Source organism: Thermobia domestica, chromosome 2, assembly GCF_964235325.1.
Source record: "Thermobia domestica chromosome 2, izTheDome1.hap1.1, whole genome shotgun sequence".
NCBI lineage: Eukaryota > Metazoa > Arthropoda > Insecta > Zygentoma > Lepismatidae > Thermobia > Thermobia domestica.
Genome location: NC_137455.1, coordinates 340,141,527 through 340,160,687, shown reverse-complemented (window position 1 = coordinate 340,160,687; position 19,161 = coordinate 340,141,527). Strand labels below are relative to the sequence as shown.

Below are 19,161 nucleotides of genomic sequence, written 5' to 3'. Positions count from 1 at the left end.
TGTTGATATCCGTGTAAGTTGGTGTGGAACAACAGTTTCGCTTATCAGCTCCTCTTAGTTTTGGTGTTACTGACGACGGCCGACTTGAATCACAACTAACAACGTACGAAAGTATGATAGGACAAACAAAAGAAAGTAACAAGTAAGAAAAAGAAACAGAAGAGTAGAATTAGCGAAAAAAAAACGTAGTACTTACATTGAATGAAATTTGACAATTACAGTATTATTTCTGAACAAAGAGCATAAGAAAATGGACAGTCAATGAAATTCTTAGAAATGGTAAGAAGGATTATCGTTGTACGTGGAATGCGAAGAACTAACAAATTTATTTCGGGCCCCCCTAAAGAATTACAAAATTAAGAATGACTGCCCCTCCCCATAAATATGCAACTGGCATTCACACATGAGTGGGTCTGAAAAAGTCGTCGATTCGTTCTAACGTTGGTTTTCGAAAACATTTCTAGTTTTAAAATATTCTTACCTGATGCACCTTCTCATTCTACGTAACCAATAAGACTAAGTAGATAACAAATTAAAAGTAATAACCTGAACTCTGCAGAATGTCCCCAAGTCGAAGCAAATGCTAGATGTAATACTCTCAATTTTTTATCCAAACGCCACTTGAGAAGAGTACTGTTGTGGAAGTTTGGACCTTCGCCAACAGCTATTGTCCCTTTATCCCACGTAATCCAAAAAGTTCGGAATTCGTAAGCTGACAGCAGTTGAGGTGTATGAGCACTTATTAAATGGACACCAAATCCTGCAAAGGAAAACTTATTATTAGGCACATTACTCAATAGAATGTACGTCTACAGGTTGTGAAACATTCAGTACCGTACTTTTAAGTGTTAGGCTACTATGATATTATAATTATTAAGTTTGAAGCAATGAAAATAAGTATTTCACAGTTCCTTTTTAAGATGTTATATCAATGTGGTTCTGTCAAGCACATTTCTCATACTTTATAGCTTTAACTATATCATTTATCAATATGGTTATATTGTTATATATAAGCTGTGTATGATTCAAGATTAATATTTTCATTATGAAATGTTTTAAAAAGAGCATCGTGTGTAATTTTGAGATAACATTATAAGTATTCCGTAGTTGTTTTTCTAATATGTTATAATAACGCAATTGTGAGAATTAATTTAAGCTACTGAACTCTGACAATAATTGAATATGAAATAGGAGTTCAAAAGTAACGATAATCTTTTCCGTGATTTCATTGATTGCTACTTCAGAGCTTTTAGCTCATAGTGTAACTGCATCAGGGAGCAGGGTGATTCACGAAATCCGTAACAGGGCCTTAACTCAGCTCCTAATGCTCAAAAATCTTTGCAACAAAAAATGTTATCACCAACGTGGATGTGCCAAATCACATGGTGTGGTTCTGAAATCAGGGGCGTCTCAGGAATACCTCTATGGGTGGTCAACTTCAAAATGGAAAGAGGGATTTGTTCTGCCACCATTGAAACGGATTTGACCTGGATCCGAAAAACCGGTTCCGGAACCGGATGTCCTAGAACCGTATCCGTTTAGAGCCGAAAACCGGTTCTGGCCATCCCTACTCATTTCATGTTATCAAATGACCAGCAAGATCACCAGATCTATCACTGGCAGACTACTTCCTTTGGGGGTTATCTGAAGGAGAGAGTATACGCCAGTAAACGACGAACAATTGATGCATTATATATATTTTAAAAATCAGAAGCGAATTTGCAGTCGACGCAGTTGACACGCTCCACTACACCATTCTGCAGCTAAAGACAGAAAGAAATCAAGTATACTCTCGTTGTAATGGTGGCTACCTGAATGACGTGATTTTCAAAACTTAACGTACTGTTCGAAACTCCTACATGTCACTTATGTATTCATCACAATTACCATTAAAGCTTATTATTGCAACTCCAGATATTGTATTTAAAATGTGCCACATCATATTGGAACACCCTGTATTAGAAATGTCACATGAGCATTAAATTGCGCCCCATGCTTTTATTCCTAGTCCTATTTCTTCATTTTCACCTTCAAAAAAATCTCCTTTACATTGCATTATGTAAAACCCTTGTTTTTTAAAAAGTTTGTCTATTAGTTATTATTTCGATCGAGTTACAATGCATAACTGAAAGACAATAATAAACTATTTAGAAAGTTAGTGAGATATGAAGTCTTTATGAAATGTAAATTAATAATAAATATTTCTATTATCTATTCCGCCTTATAGTAGAGGCAATATACGGTTTGACCCGGAAATAATTGCAACACAAATGATTTTTTCGTCTATCACTTCCGAATAGCGTTGCTAATAATATATTCAAAATCCGCTTTCGTAATGCTTGGGGAAAGTCCGCCATCTTAGATTCAATATGGCGGCCACACCAAGACATCGACTCACACTTAAATGGCAATATCTACTCACAGATTTAAGCTGAAAACTTCGTTCCTCCGCCATTTTCAAAATAATAGCATACCTTAAGGGATGCAAGTTTGCATACCTCTATGTACCACCGCCATATTGAAAAATGGCGGCGATTATTAAAAATGTAGTTTCTTTTTAAATTGGCAATAATGTTTTATTGGCAGATAACTCAGAAACTAAAAGAGATATGCAGACATTTCCTGAAATAAACGTAAAAGCTCATGATCTTAGATTTCCAACAAAGTAACGGAGCTAGTCGAATTTATGTGGCACTGGGTGTGCGATTTTCGATAATATGACTTTTTTCTCAGGTTCCTGCTAGAAGCTAAGTAGACGCAGTATACGGATTGACCAGTAAATAATTGCAACACAAATAATTTTTGAACCAGGATGTGTATCAAGGTGTATTTAGCTACATATTAAAAATCTTCTACTCACCTCCTTGGGGAAAGTCCTCCGAAATTTCGTTGAAATATGACTTCTGAGATTTCGTTCAGATGTCGCTACAGATCGTGATAATCCATCATTGAAATGAAAGAAGATGTGAAAAATTGCTCAAAATTACGATATTTCTTCAGTCCTTGTTATGGTTAACGCTACATGTCTATTTGAAAGGCAAGAATTAAAACAGTGTAGCAACCTCTTCACTGAAAAAATTGTCCTCGTCTTTACAAAGTTTACACCGTTTTCCACATTATCACAAGTTTCTTCCAGGCAATTGTCACTAATTTATATTAGTAATGGATCACGTTTCTGGCATGAATACTTCAGAATACTATTGTTTTCATGCATGTATATATATAATGGATAACAATTAAAACAGTGTAGCTATCTAATCATTAAAATGAATGATCATCTTCATAAAATTCTAGAATTTCTTTACACATTGCACAAGTTTCTCTCACATAATGCCCATATTCAATGTACAAACTATATCTACTTTGCACCGCATATGTGTATGTTACAACGAGATACTTTGTATAAATTGATAATTACTTGTATTTTTGGGCAGAAAGTGCTTCTACATAAGCACTATACCAGATATAATGTTAATTTAAAAATAACAAAAGAAGAATGTTTTTAATATATGTAAGAAACATACATTATTGTATAATTAGTTGCTATGTAGTTGTTTATGGATACCTAACAAACATGTACGATTGCAAGACAGTCTGTGTGCATATTCGTTCAAAAGTGAATCAACGAATAAAATTGTTTAATACGTAAAAATTTTGGTTTACCTCACCCGGGACTTTTGTAAATTCATATCCCGAAGTAAAGTAAGGGTGAATTTACTTCTGTAATAAGGTTAATGACTACAAACTTGACAAGACTTAGAAGTGGTAGAATAATCACAAGAAAAATGAACGGTGAGGCAATGGAGAAAGAAATCAGTGACAGTGGTAGCGGTGAACAAAATCCAGCACCAGAAATGACATTAGAAGACAGAATCATACTAGCTTTACAGCGGCATGAACAAAGCCTAAAAGACGATATGGAAGCCCTGAAACAAAATTTGGTTCAGATGTCCAACCAATCCAGCAGACAATATGAGGAATTAAAGCGGATGATGGAGCAGAAATCCAAGGAATCCAGCCGACGGTATGAAGAAATTAAGACGTTGCTGATTAAAGATAATGCATGTCATAACAACATGGTTAATGATTGTGTGGAAGTTCCTTGTTCACAAGAGATGACCTCGCCTTCACCCGTATCTAATGAGGACATTATTTTGGAAGAAATCCATCCGAAGAATGAGGACATTATTTTGGAAGAGATCCATCCGAAGAATACAATTGAGCCGAAAAGAGATGGTGGAACTACACATCCCGCCGTAGGTAGGAATGGTCACTCAACAAGAACACGGAATGATAAAAGGAAGGTAAAGTTAAGCGTAAATATGAGTGAAATACGTGTTATGAGTAAATGCATTGGTAAATGTAACGAAAATGCTACTTCTTTCCTAGAAAAATTTCAGGACGAGTGCAATATAATGTGTATAGATAGATCGCAATATATGAAACTAATCCCTCATTTATTACTCCCACCGAACCATCAAGCGGGAGTAGATAAAATTAAAAACAATTCAGATTATTTTGTACCTGTTCGGAATCTAAATATCCGTAGTGTGAACGATACGGAACACAACCTAAACCGAGTAAATTCAAGCAATCAGAACGAGCAAAATAGGCAAAGCTATGTTGGGAATCAACCTAACCTAACCAATCGTGACAATAATTATGTCAGATCACTCAACCGAAGTAGACATAAAAACAATCGAAATACATGGCGAAATTCTAGAAATGCTACAAATCCTATGTATAGACATAATCGTTGTTCAAGAGATGGCACTTCGTATCAAAATCAGAATCACGACGCAATACATGTACAAAATAGTACGGAACCTAATCATGATTGTGCAGTACAATGTACTTTATTAGAATCATATGCAAGTACAAATTTAAACTGACTCTAGTTAATGAAGTAAGGGTTAAACCCATACCAGCTATAGATTCTTATGAACATTTATTTTTAAGTTTATGTGTTAATATCAATAATGAAAACAATTCTTATGACTTTGATATACAAGCACTATACTTGATAGGATTAGTTAATGGACTCATAAATATTTTATCACATTTGTTTCAACAAATGATAATTTTCAAATGATTTTAATTCTTTCTTGTTAATATGAAGAATTATAGTTCGATTCATTAAAAGCAAAGGTTATTTATAGTATATTTGATTTGTGTTGAAACTTAATTGTCAAAGATTAGGTTAAGTATAAGGTTCATTATATTAAGCTAATTATTCGACGACTGTCTTCATGCACCATCTTATATGTTACTTGAATAAGATTCTTCTATATTCTGACGCTTAATTGATACAATGCATACTGTAGAATATCATCTAAAGTAATTACTATATAATGCGCCCTTGATCATGGTGACTCATGTTTTAAAATGTAATTGCTTCTTACTATTTTGAATCCGTACCCTTCGTTAATTATATAAATAAGCGACGACGCTTTAATAATAATAAAATATATATATTAATGTAATAAAGGATAAATGATAATGAAATGAAAGATTTATTATAAATATATTTATATGAATGAAAATAAATAATGTTATATATATGCGAGGGTCGATCAAAATGTAAAGGACGTGATTATGGAATATTGTTATTATAAACGGACCAGTGGTTCTTAAATATAAAAGTCAAGCTCCCTTGTAACTTTTATATTCAGTCCCATCGTCGGGCGACATTTTATACAACGAGATACTTTGTATAAATTGATAATTACTTGTATTTTTGGGCAGAAAGTGCTTCTACATAAGCACTATACCAGATATAATGTTAATTTAAAAATAACAAAAGAAGAATGTTTTTAATATATGTAAGAAACATACATTATTGTATAATTAGTTGCTATGTAGTTGTTTATGGATACCTAACAAACATGTACGATTGCAAGACAGTCTGTGTGCATATTCGTTCAAAGAGAATCAACGAATAAAATTGTTTAATACGTATCATCGTTTTGTAATTTCAGTATAAAAGGTGAGAATACTAGTAAATGTAATCACGGAAGATATTTTAAGGTGTGAATAATTACTACCACTAAACATTTACTTATATTAGTAGCCGAACCAGGGTTAACGATTACCTTTGGTGAGTCGTTGTAATGTTCATACCTTATATGCATATTCAATACATAAAAACTACATTAATAACTAAAACTAAGAATTTTCATTTTCAAAAACTTCAGTTTTGTCTCACATTATCAAAATATTTAACCAGAAACTGGTCACAAATTGATGTACAAAACTGTCCATACTCCTTGCATCAACACACCATACTGACATAGTTTTCTGCGGATATGTATATTTAGTAAATGGCAAATAAGCAGCACACCAACCAGCATAGAGATATTTCATTGAAGAGGATGAGTAGGGATGCAGCTGATACTAAAAAAAATACTTGATTTCTTAACATTATGTCAGCCGTTCCGAACTGAAGAGGAACTTATTAATATTACGAACGGTTTAACTGTCAAGATCGTGTCAATGTTGATAAAGCAAAATGTGTTGGACAAAATATTTTACTGAAAATGAAGGAAAATTCGTCAGACTCATTCATATTTTCGAAGAAGGATAAAGCCATTACAATGGCAGACAAGAAATCCATACATACGATTACCGGATCAATCAGTATGGAACATAACAAGCTTTTCCAAAGATTAGCAATTGTTGCTATGAGAGGAAACATGAATCTAGAAGACGTTTTCTCCTATGAGCTTTGTTCTGTTCCAAGAACTTTATTTGAAGATTATTAGAATCTACGACCAGCAAATAAATCAGCACTGGTTAATGCTTTATGGAAAATGACAAGTTCACCTTCAAATACATCAACGTCTTGTAAATATGTGATTGACGGTGGGTGGTTGCTCCACCAGGTCAATTTGCCAGTGAATCATACATTCAAAACAGTATTTGAGTCCTACGTTTCTTACATGAAGACACACTTCAGTGACGCTTCAGTTATTTTCGATGGTTACATTAGTGGTCCATCGATAATGTATTGCACACACCTAAGGAGAACTAGAGGTTTGAGCGCTCCTGAAGTGCTCCTTTCTCCAGAAATGAAACTTTCTATGAAAAGGGAGAGACTAATTCGAAAATTGGGTTTGGAGCTTTCTGCTGTTGGATTTCAAGTTTTGTATTCAGACAGGGATGCTGACACACTGATAGTCAACACAACTATTCAAGAATCAGGAAACCAAGATACTTGTGTTGTTGGAAATGATACTGATCTGCTCATTCTTCTTCTAAATATATCACCGTCAAACACGAATGCTTTGTTTTATAAAACAGAAACTAGGCTTTGGGACATTAAATCTACGAAAACAGACCTTGGCGAACTCTGTAACAATCTTCTATGTATCCATGTATTTCTTGGTTGTGATACAACATCACGATTTTTTGGAAAAGGAAAACAAGTGGCATTACAACTAGCTAATTCCGATGAGGCCTCTATTTTTAATTCTAAAAATGCCTTTAAAGAAGAAATTATTCGTGCTGGAGAACAGGCAACAGCAAGGCTGTACGAATGCAAGGAAGATGAATCTCTTGTTGCTTTAAGAATAAGAAGGTTTTCTAGCAAAATCAGTACAGCAACAGATTTTGTACGACCAGAAAACCTTCCCCCTACTCCTGATGCACTTAAATATCATTCTCTGCGTGTTTACTACCAAATCATGGAAAGGAAGAGTCTATCCTCTCAAATGCGACCAGAAGATTGGGGATGGCGACTACATAAGGGAATGTATTTTCCAGTGATGATGGACAGGAAACCTGCTCCTGAGAATATGATGGAAATCATTCATTGTAATTGTCATGGAAATTGTATAAGCATGAAGTGTTCTTGCAAGAAGTATGGTCTGTTTTGTACATCATTTTGTGGACAGTGTCTGGGACAAACTTGTGATAATGTAGAAAGGGAATCAGAACATTCTGACAATGAAGACGACTTGTTTTAGTAATTAGGTTGGTGTGCTGCTTATTTGCCATTTACTAAATATACATATCCGCAGAAAACTATGTCAGTATGGTGTGTTGATGCAAGGAGCAGCATCAGTTTCTTCTAGTATGGACAGTTTTGTACATCAATTTGTGACTAGTTTCTGGTTAAATATTTTGATAATGTGAGACAAAACTGAAGTTTTTGAAAATGAAAATTCTTAGTTTTAGTTATTAATGTAGTTTTTATGTATTGAATATGCATATAAGGTATGAACATACACATATGCGGTGCAAAGTAGATATAGTTTGTACATTGAATGTGGGCATTATGTGAGAGAAACTTGTGCAATGTGTAAAGAAATTCTAGAATTTTATGAAGATGATCATTCATTTTAATGATTAGATAGCTACACTGTTTTAATTGTTATCCATTATATATATACATGCATGAAAACAATAGAGACATGAAGTATTCATGCCAGAAACGTGATCCATTACTAATATAAATTAGTGACAATTGCCTGGAAGAAACTTGTGATAATGTGGAAAACGGTGTAAACTTTGTAAAGACGAGGACAATTTTTTCAGTGAAGAGGTTGCTACACTGTTTTAATTCTTGCCTTTCAAATAGACATGTAGCGTTAACCATAACAAGGACTGAAGAAATATCGTAATTTTGAGCAATTTTTCACATCTTCTTTCATTTCAATGATGGATTATCACGATCTGTAGCGACATCTGAACGAAATCTCAGAAGTCATATTTCAACGAAATTTCGGAGGACTTTCCCCAAGGAGGTGAGTAGAAGATTTTTAATATGTAGCTAAATACACCTTGATACACATCCTGGTTCAAAAATTATTTGTGTTGCAATTATTTACTGGTCAATCCGTATACTGCGTCTACTTAGCTTCTAGCAGGAACCTGAGAAAAAAGTCATATTATCGAAAATCGCACACCCAGTGCCACATAAATTCGACTAGCTCCGTTACTTTGTAAGATAAACGAACATAAGTACCCTCGTTGGAAAGCTAAGATCATGAGCTTTTACGTTTATTTCAGGAAATGTCTGCATATCTCTTTTAGTTTCTGAGTTATCTGCCAATAAAACATTATTGCCAATTTAAAAAGAAACTACATTTTTAATAATCGCCGCCATTTTTCAATATGGCGGTGGTACATAGAGATATGTAAACTTGCATCCCTTAAGGTATGCTATTATTTTGAAAATGGCGGAGGAACGAAGTTTTCAGCTTAAATATGTGAGTAGATATTGTCATTTAAGTGTGAGTCGATGTCTTGGTGTGGCTGCCATATTGAATCCAAGATGGCGGAATTTCCCCAAGCATTACGAAAGCGGATTTTGAATATATTATTAGCAACGCTATTTGGAAGTGATAGACAAAAAAACCATTTGTGTTGCAGTTATTTCCGGGTTAGGCCATTTTTTCTCGTTTGTTTCTTCTAGTATTACTTCTAAATTACGATAAACAAAGCAAAGTGTAACGTGGTTTTCTATTGGTCTGTCGACACTAATACTTATCTGCAAATTAGTTTACCGTTTTACTATCAAACAATAATATAAAACTGATATCTGTTATAAATAGATTAAGTACAATATATTATCTGATAATATTACACTCGAATAATATGATAGAAATATTAAATTTAAGAATGCACACTAGGGTGTATCGACAAAACGTTTTTTTAAAAAAAATCTTGTTACCCTTACTGGCCATTTTTGGCCAAATGTGTTTAATGTAACATAGAAAAAAATTCAAATCGATAATTTAATTTTTTGAGGTGCCGTCACTTGGTTTGAAATTCGGAAAAGAAATTATAAAATTGTAGATTTTTAAAGCAATAATCGAAATATTTATTACTTTATACAGCATTACCCTTAGTAATAATTTACCGTTTCCCAAACAGTCCGAATATAATGAGGAAAGAAATTTAAAATGATTAGCTCTTGTTTATCAGGTGCCGCCATCGTTTTGACTATGGGGAAAAACCGATAAACTTATTATAATATTCGTGTGTGACAGCTGCCTCCCCTGCAACTCAATTATCGAAAGAAATGGAATCGCCGTACTCAGAAATAGTAATCAGTTTGAGGTGAATTATAACATTTGAATGTTGTGCTTCTGCTAGTTTGGTAGAGTTGATCCATGATACTGTTTTATTGCTTGATCCTATTGTTTACAACCCTATGGTTTTCTCCATATATGTTTGTGAGTGCGCAATTGTTTTGATTGTATCAACATGGAATTGGAGAATAAGACTCAATTACGGTCAGAGGACATAACAGACATTACTCACGATATTATTGGGTGTCCAAAAGAGTTTAGTTTTGTTCAACTGCCTACAGTAGAAAGTGTGATGAAATAATTCCTGTGGGAAAGGAAAACAAAGAAGAGGAATTCCGGTTCTAGAAAAGATCGGCTGCTTCTAAAATAATTCAAGTTTTGAAGAAGTAATCTATATGTGAGAAAGCTACTTTAAGTCAACAACGATTTGTTGTCCTAATTCCTCAATATCACGAAAAAGTTCGTCAGGCCCCTAAAATCAGAGAAAAAATCATCAAACCCTACATGTGATACTAAAATAGTACAATTTCAAAAATTTGCCAGAGACCTTATTTTAAATTGCTTGGTGTAAATGTGCTGATCCATTAATTCATTGTAAATGTGAAAAAGAAAGACTAGTGCTAAAGTTAGAAGTGCCATTTCTTCTTGATCAAAGAAGAAAAAACGAAATGGTTATAGGAGGAATAGGCAAAAGTGAATCTAAATGGCATATGAAGCGGTATGTAAGGGCGAAAAAACGTAAAATGAATATTTAAAGCAAGTTGAACAAACTTTAAACCAGGTCTCTCGTATAATGACCACGATTTAGAATGTTCATGTTCATATCAAGAATTCCGTCCATCTAAAAGAACTGCAGAAGATACGAGTCCACCAGTCAAGCAAATGAGAGCTAGACTACTAAAGTTCGCTTCTGCAGTTTGCAGGTCAAAAGCGTCTGTCTGTCATGCTGCACCCCCTTCACTTTTAGAAGATGCTGGCTTCGTCACTTTTCAGGAAAAGGAGAAAGTTATTGATCCCAACCAGATTGAAAGGGAGGGTAAAAAACATTCATGAAATCTGTCACTGAAGAATCCACTTCTTTTCTGAAGACTTCCGAAATTAGAAGGTTATATTTTGATGGAAGGCAAGACCAAACGCTAGTGCTGAACGGAATAGATGGCCTACCTCATAGGATAGTGAAGAAATAACATGTGGTTTTAGTTCAAGAGCCACAATCTAAGTATATCGGCCACGTATGCCCATTGTCACTGAGAGGAAAAGGCATTAAGTTAGTCATTACTCAAATTTTCAGTGCCCAAAATTTTTATATGTCAAAACTGGAAGAAAAAAATGAAGTAATGGTCAATATTAAAAATTATTTAGGAAAACCACTTCAAAGAATAATCTGTTGCATACAAATGAACTTCCAATTAGACATTTAAACCATGAACTCGATGGTAGGACTACGGTTTCAAATTCACACGAAGGACAAATTGGAATGGCTTTACAAAACTGCGAGTCCGTACCACTTAATGATTTTGAACCTGTAGCTGTTCACTGCATTCAGAACTTCAGAGTTTTGAATTTAAGCACAGATCAAAAATATCTTCTGAATATTTGCCAAGCTGTTTCGTTGGGCTATTGTTCTGCAAGTTTGATTAGTCAAACCCTGGAAAGCTACATCAGGCGAGATAGGTGACAACTGCTAGTAGAATTTTGCGCCTTTACATCAGGATGGAAAATCCGTCAATAGAGCGCAAGATTGTGGTTTCCTACAGAATTAAGGTTTATGCTTCTGTATGGTTCTATGGTTCTATATCATCGTGCACACAAGGAGCTAAACATTTATGGAAACTTATGTCATTTTTTAGATCTGTGGATTCAAATACTAAATAAATCGTAGATCCAGTGATAATGCGAAATGCATGGTTTAATCATCCCGAGCATTTACTTCTGGCAATGATATCGGACACAGATATGAACATAAGAAGGCTCGATTGAAGAAGAATTATGAAAGCAGGAACATCATCCTTATCTGTCAGTGTGAGAGAATTCGAAGTTCCTGAGTTCAAATCAGAAACTTTTATTGGCATGATAAACTGGTCTGAGTGTGTATTGACGGAGCCACTACTAACACAATTCCTAAGCAAAGATGAGCTGCAACATAACATAAAAATTGCCGCAGTTACAAGTGAAGAACTGTCAAGTTTTCCTTGCTACATTCACGCAGTATCATAAAGTTTGTGCTAGGGGCGGATGCAGGACCGACTTCTGGGGGGAAGGCCGTGTGTTGCCATACTGCTACTTTTAAGGGCTCCAAACTTTGGGATGGGTTATATATATATATATATATATATATATATATATATATATATATATATATATATATATAAGAAAGTTTCCTCTTCTGGGGGGACAATCGCCCCGATCGCCCCGTGGACCCGCCTCTGGTTTGTGCCAGAAGTGGCTAATTCTGTGTGTGGTGCAGACGCTCGCCATGGACTTATTTTGGCAACTTTAAAATCTTGGGAGCGGATACCACAGTTCACAAAGAAATCTGAATACAAATTAAAAATGAGTAACTGAACGTAAATATTAGAGGAAGCATTTGAGAACCAGTAATCTGCAAATGCAAAATTGAAGATAAGTCCAGGAGTGCGAGAAGAGCGGAACTCGAACTGCACCCACCTCCTCGTGGTGAGGTATGGGTTACTTCCAATATAATATACTTACTTGGAAATATGCTGTAGGAACTATAATGTTGTATCTCAGAGAGTTTTGTTTGAAACTTTTAAGATATTATACGTTTCCCAAATGTATAAAAACTTGAGCATATTTTATTTTATTGATTTTTGACCCATTTGTGTCTGATACCTAACAGAAAAATTACTAACAAACATGTTTAAATATATATATATATTATTTTATTTTATTTTTTTTTTTTTGCGGAATTTGCAAATACACATTAATATACAAGATCGCTGACTTTTCACACAGTTCAGAGGGATGGCAGTAACAAAAAATTGAACTAGAGTCTTGACATCCTTTTACATTATATTGGAACTGTCTGGAGAACAATTATTACTACGTAAGTGGATCATAGTATAAAGTTATAACTATTTCACTTTTGTCTTTAAAAGCTACGATTTAGGAATTAAAAAAAAAAATCAAGCCGATGGCGGCACCTCAGAAAATTGACGTATCGATTTTAAATTATTTTGTTTTACTAACCAAAAAGTGGCCACTAAGGATATGATTTCAAAAAAAAAAAAAAATAGTTTTTTCAATATATTATAATGCACACTGACTAGTGAGTATGACGCTACTATAACTGTGTAGGTGCGTTCTTCTATTTATTTATTTATTTTTGCTAGAAGTATTGTGCACTTGCTGTTCCCCGTGTGAGTGCGAGAGTGATACATCACTAGCCAATCATATTTTTGAACAGCTGAAGAATACGGATATTGTTGTTTATCTACGTTTGAAAGTAAAGTTGAACATATAATAGGTCTTATTGTTATAGGTTTTAAAAAATGCAGACATACTATGTAATGAGATTTCCCTTGTAAAAATTAAAGGAGGATTTGCAAAAGGGCTAGCGACAGTAGCAGCCCAACAACACAAATACATTCACAAACACACCGCCAGAGAACAGCACAAATAGAAGGCATGGGCAAGAGCCCGACACTTCGGAAAAAACAAAAAACCCGCCAGAAACACTGAAACTGAAACAGACACTTTTTAAAGCATTATTATATGATCTTTCGGAAATCTTTTGATTTTAATAGACAACCAAAATCTTGAAACAAAAATAATAATCCTTTAAAAAAAAGAAAAAAAAACTTCCATTTTACTTAAGAAACCAAGACTCAAAACCATTCAAGATCGGATACAAAATACACTGTTAAACTTAGATTTTCTTGTTTCTAGAATTGAAGCCCCTATTTACTTTCCAGAAAACGAAAACCGGTATATTGAAACGATATCAGATATATACCTGTAAGATTTTTTTTTTTTTTACTGCAATTTCATTCCCAGTCGAAACTGGGCGGGCCACAGAAGGTAACGCCTTCTCCGGGGCCAGAGAAAAACTGAAGTGTTAGAGGTGCCTGTTTATAGATGGGATACAGGAAGTTATTGACGGTGGTGATGTATGATCATGATTATATCTTTAGATGCAGTACAAGAAGTGCAGGGTAGAAGAGATTATGGACGATAGATATGCTGATGGGTTTGATAGATGCGACGACGTGGGTTATAGGTTGGCGTGGCCTGGTCAAGCTCATGCAGTGCAAGTAGATTTTCAACTGGTGGATAGGCATGTAGTGGTCGTGCAGGAGTCTGATCGAGCAGTGCACCAAGAATTGGATGGGCCTCAGCGATACGGCTCTGTATATAGCGAGTGCGGAGACGATAGAGATGTTTTAAGAGCGTGGGTATGGTGGTGTGCCGATAGACCTCCCTAGTAGGAGTATTTGCCGGTAAGAAATAAGCGGTTCCAGGACTTGTAATTTGGTGTAGAAGTGCTGAGGAGCAGAAAACCAAGCAATATGACCATGGGTAAGAGCTGGGCGGACAAATACCTTATACCTGTAAGATGAAGGAATACCTATTTCTAGTGGTTATTTTAGCTTATATTAACAGACTTGCCTGTGTAGCAATGCCACTTTTCACATTTTTTGTAGATTTGTTTAATATTTGTAACATGATCTGCTTCACTAATTTATTTCTCCCCGTGTATCTCATTAAAAGACCAATACTTTTAGTAGAAGTTACAAAACCTAATCTTGCTGAAATTTACTCTAAGGGCGACCTCTATTAGCCATTTATTTTTCTAAATTTCTTCTAAACGGAAAAATATACAGATAAACATATAATTGTTTTTTTTTTAAGTAGAAAGCTATGATAGCTAACACTGGGTAACAAATTTTGACCAACTTTATGTTTATCTGATTTCTTTTCTTTTTAAATATCGTTGGGTGGTACCAGTGGCGTATTTACGATTTTGTTGCGGGAGAGGCTTTGCTAACTTTCGGGGGGGGGGGAGCTTTGCATGAAAATGTGAAAATTCCGCAAGATATTTCATATTCTTGACTATAGTAGGTAAGATTTCGGGGAGGGGCTTAAGCCCGGAAGCCCTCCCCCTAAATACGCCACTGGGTGGTACTAATAACGTACATAACATTATTTTTTTCCCGAAATGTCAAAAATCGCCTTAAAATTCGTCTTTAACCCTTAGAAATCGGGTAATTTCTCGATTTTTTCCTCCATTTTTAGTTAAAGGGTAATAACTAAGAAACCATTTGTCCTAACACAACCGGTTATGCATTGCTTTCTAAGGAAAGGAACAAGCTATTAAACCGTGTAAGTTTATTTGCAATATTACATGCGAAAGAAAATTTATTCAAAAAATTTTGGGAAAATTATTAATTTTTCCTCAAAATTAAGTATTTTTTATTTCTGGAGTTGGCGACACTGTATAGTTAGTCAAATTACATGAGATATTTTTTGATCAGAAATTGATTTTGTAAGCTTTTACTTGGTATTCACGAGACGACACAAAATGCTAGAGACAAAATTAGAAATTTGGTTATGAAATCAACTGGAACTTGACAAAGAAAAATGAAAAAAAGTCATTTTTCATTTCCGTGTAATAGTTCCTAACCTCTATTTTCAACTAAAATATATTACATTTCTATTACTTTTCGTACGCAGAAGTGAATATTAAATGGCTAGTCTATATAAGCCGCACTTTTGGTCCGGTTTTGATTTTTGTCGAGAAATTTAGAACTAATTGTTATCTTACAATATGCTTCACTGAAGTAATTATGCAGAATTAACTGTCACTATGGAGTACGAACACAGCGTACAAAATAATAATAAAAAATGCTTAGCAAAAATATATCCCCTTTCACTCCAAGCACATAATGCAGAACATTTTAAAAATGAGCACGATTGCTTTTTCGCTTGTGCGAAGCTGATTTGTCATCAGAAATCAAAGTCCAAATGTAATCTCCCATCATTGCAGTGTTCCAGCGCCCTTGTTATCTTCTTTCCATTTGTTCAATGTCTTGATGAAAGCGTTAACCATGTTCTTCACTCACATCTGCTAAATTTGGACGGAAAAAATCAAGATGGGAAAACAAAAAATGCAATTTCAACGACATTCTACAACCCAAATTGCGCTATATAAGTCAATCAAAGAGTCTATTAACTCCCTATAATTTTCACTCCTATTTTTATCAAGGAAACCTTGCACTACCGCCCTAACAGCTTCCCAAGCATTTATTTCCTCTCGAGTAATTCTATTCTGAAGTTCTTCGGACTCAAGCATCACACGTATCTGTGTGCCAGTAAATATGCCAGCTGTGAGTTTAGCGTCAGTTAACTGTGGAAACATATGTCTTATGTAAGAAAGAGCTGCAGAATGTGGATCTAATGCTCTAACAAACTGTTTTACAAGTCCTAATTTTATATGGAGTGGTGGTAGGAAGATTTTTTTCCTTTCAACTAAAGGTTCATGTATGACATTGTGAGTGCCAAGAAGTAAATGTTTCCTTTCTGGCCCCACCTTGAGTGTATAACGATGGTCAGTAGCTCTGCTATCCCAAAGGCAAAGAAAACACGAATATTTAGTATAGCCACTCTGCAAACCTAGAAGAAAACCGATCATCTTAAAGTCACCACAAATATCCCATTTATATTTTTGGTAATCATTCTTTTCCAACAATAATTTCACGTTTTCGTAGTCTTCCTTCTTGTGGACTGAGGATTGTGGACTTCACGCCTTCCACAATATCTCTGGTGGTTTTGGTACAGGAAGTTCATCACTGTGTCGAACTGGAGCAATGGGTGAAGGTAAACTGGGGTATTATATTTGTCTCCTATTCTTTCTGTTTTTATAGTGTGTCACGTCAACTGAACAGAAGTAGCAGTCATTGTGGTGATTAGTAGGCTCTCTCCAAATTTGAGGAATAGCAAATGGAATACATTTTCTGGTTCCCCGTAACCAACCTTCTAATGTAGAGCGGCAACTACCGCAACACACATGCAGAGCCCAATGTTTGTCTTGATCACCTACGGGCACTCGAAAGTAAGCTTCATATGCAACACAGAACTTTGTTCCAAGCACAATGTAATGTTTAAGTTGTTTGGGGCTTATGTAATATCTACAAACGTAACAAAATGAGTCTACTGACATTTTACAACGCCTACTTGTAGACATTTTATCTTCCACACAACACCTAGTGAAATTATATCAAGTGCCACTGATATAACATAGTTACCACTATAGTTACTCAATACTGTATGCAGCTGGCTTTTTTTGTCCCAATGCTGGCGATCAGCCAGCAACCGTTAGAAGGTTGCGCCTTCTGTGCGGTAATAGATTTAAACGTATTATTGGAGGTCTACAATTTTCGATGGACTAAGGGATGCTCGTAGAGCTGGAGTAGAATTTTCTATTTTAATTTCATTAAAAGGGATTTAGGCTGTATATTATTGGTTTACTGTTTCATTTGTATCCTTTATCTGAAACAGGAGAGAAGAGAATGAAGAATGAAAATGAGAAACATGAAGTGCATTGTAACAACACAACACATAGGTAATGGTTAGTGTGACAAGTGAGAGCTATATTCTGTCCAGAGGAGACTCTGGACGTAATGAAGACTGAATGGGTGCCCTGTTACGACATGAGATTCTTACTGTGCAGTAAATAATGGTGCTATGTATGGAGGAACTATGAATGTTGAAAATGCTGCAACTACGTCCAAATCCGGATGATCAGGACACAGGAGCTTTATTCTATAGGCTAGTCGTATGGCATGGCGTTCAAGTATTTTCAGTTTTTCATAATGGGGTTGGAGGGCGGATATCCATGCTGTGAAGCCATATGTCAGGACTGGTCGTAGGAATACTTTGTAGATGTTAAGAACAGTATTAGCTCGTGGTCCCCATGTAGTAACTGTGAGACGTTTGAGAAGATTAAGCCTATTATATGCTTTCTGTATTACATTCTGAAGGTGAGGGCGCCAAGTGAGGTGTTGATCAAAAATAATTCCCAGATATGTGACAAGTTTAGTTGGATGAACCCGCGTGTTATGTACTTGGATGGTAAGTAGCGAAGGATTTCGATGTACACGAGATCGGCGTTTTGGCGGGAGAAAGACTATAGCTTGGGTTTTATCTGGGTTGAGTTTCAAACGCCATTTCGTACACCAGGTGAGAAAGCTTTGAATTGCTGCATTAATTTCAGTACTGATGCGATGGATTGTTCGGCCCAATGTAAGAAATGCAGTATCATCTGCATATTGAAAAATGTGTGTGTTAGGTGGCAACGGTGGCATATCTGCTACATATAGAAGATAAAGCAAAGGTGATAAGGCAGACCCTTGTGGTACTCCAGAGAAAATAAATATCGGATGTGAGAGAGTGTCATTAAGAACGACATATGCAATACGGTTGCGAAGAAAATTACAGATAAACCTGATGTATGATATGGGAAGTGTCAGACGGATAAGTTTATATATGAGAGCTGCATGCCATAACTTATCGAATGCCTTTTTCAGGTCGAAGAGCACTAGACAAGATGGAAATTGTGTATTAAACTGATTGGTAATAATATTAGACAGACGGAGTAACTGATCATTGATACTAAAACCGGGGCGGAAGCCAGCCTGATGTAAAGGGATGATGTTACGATCTGATAGATAAGAATGGAGGCGTCGGACAATAGTTCTTTCAAGAATTTTGCAATACACAGAAGTAAGTTGAATAGGTCTATAAGAGGAAACAGTATTTGGTGGTTTGTGCGATTTGAGGAACATGAGAGTTTTTGAAGTCTTCCACTCACAAGGAATAAAGCCTGTACGAAGGATGAGCGTATAAAGGATAGCAAGAAGGTAAAACAACTGATAGGGCGCTTCTTTAATATGGCGATATGTAATCTAATCAAAATCAGGTGCTGTATTTTTCTTGTTCTGGACAGTGCGAGTGATATCAGTTACTGTAATTGGTTTAGTAAGTTCAGTATTGTGAGAGATAGTATGATGGATGTCAGGTTGGAGACGGAAGGTGTCGAAATTAAGTCTCTCAACCGGATGATTGCGCTGGGAAAAAGCAGGCGGAAGCGGAGGGAAGATTCCCTGTA

General features: G+C 35.4%; 1 protein-coding gene across 1 annotated transcript in view; it reads right to left on the bottom strand.

Moving 5' to 3' along the window:
- Positions 1-19,161, bottom strand: part of LOC145678735 (C3 and PZP-like alpha-2-macroglobulin domain-containing protein 8) — a 1,617,316-nt gene that overhangs the window by 262,846 nt on the left and 1,335,309 nt on the right. Inside the window, exon 17 of the mRNA XM_081749186.1 lies at positions 547-760. Coding sequence (XP_081605312.1) covers positions 547-760 — 214 coding nt within the window. The remainder of the gene's footprint in view (positions 1-546; positions 761-19,161) is intronic.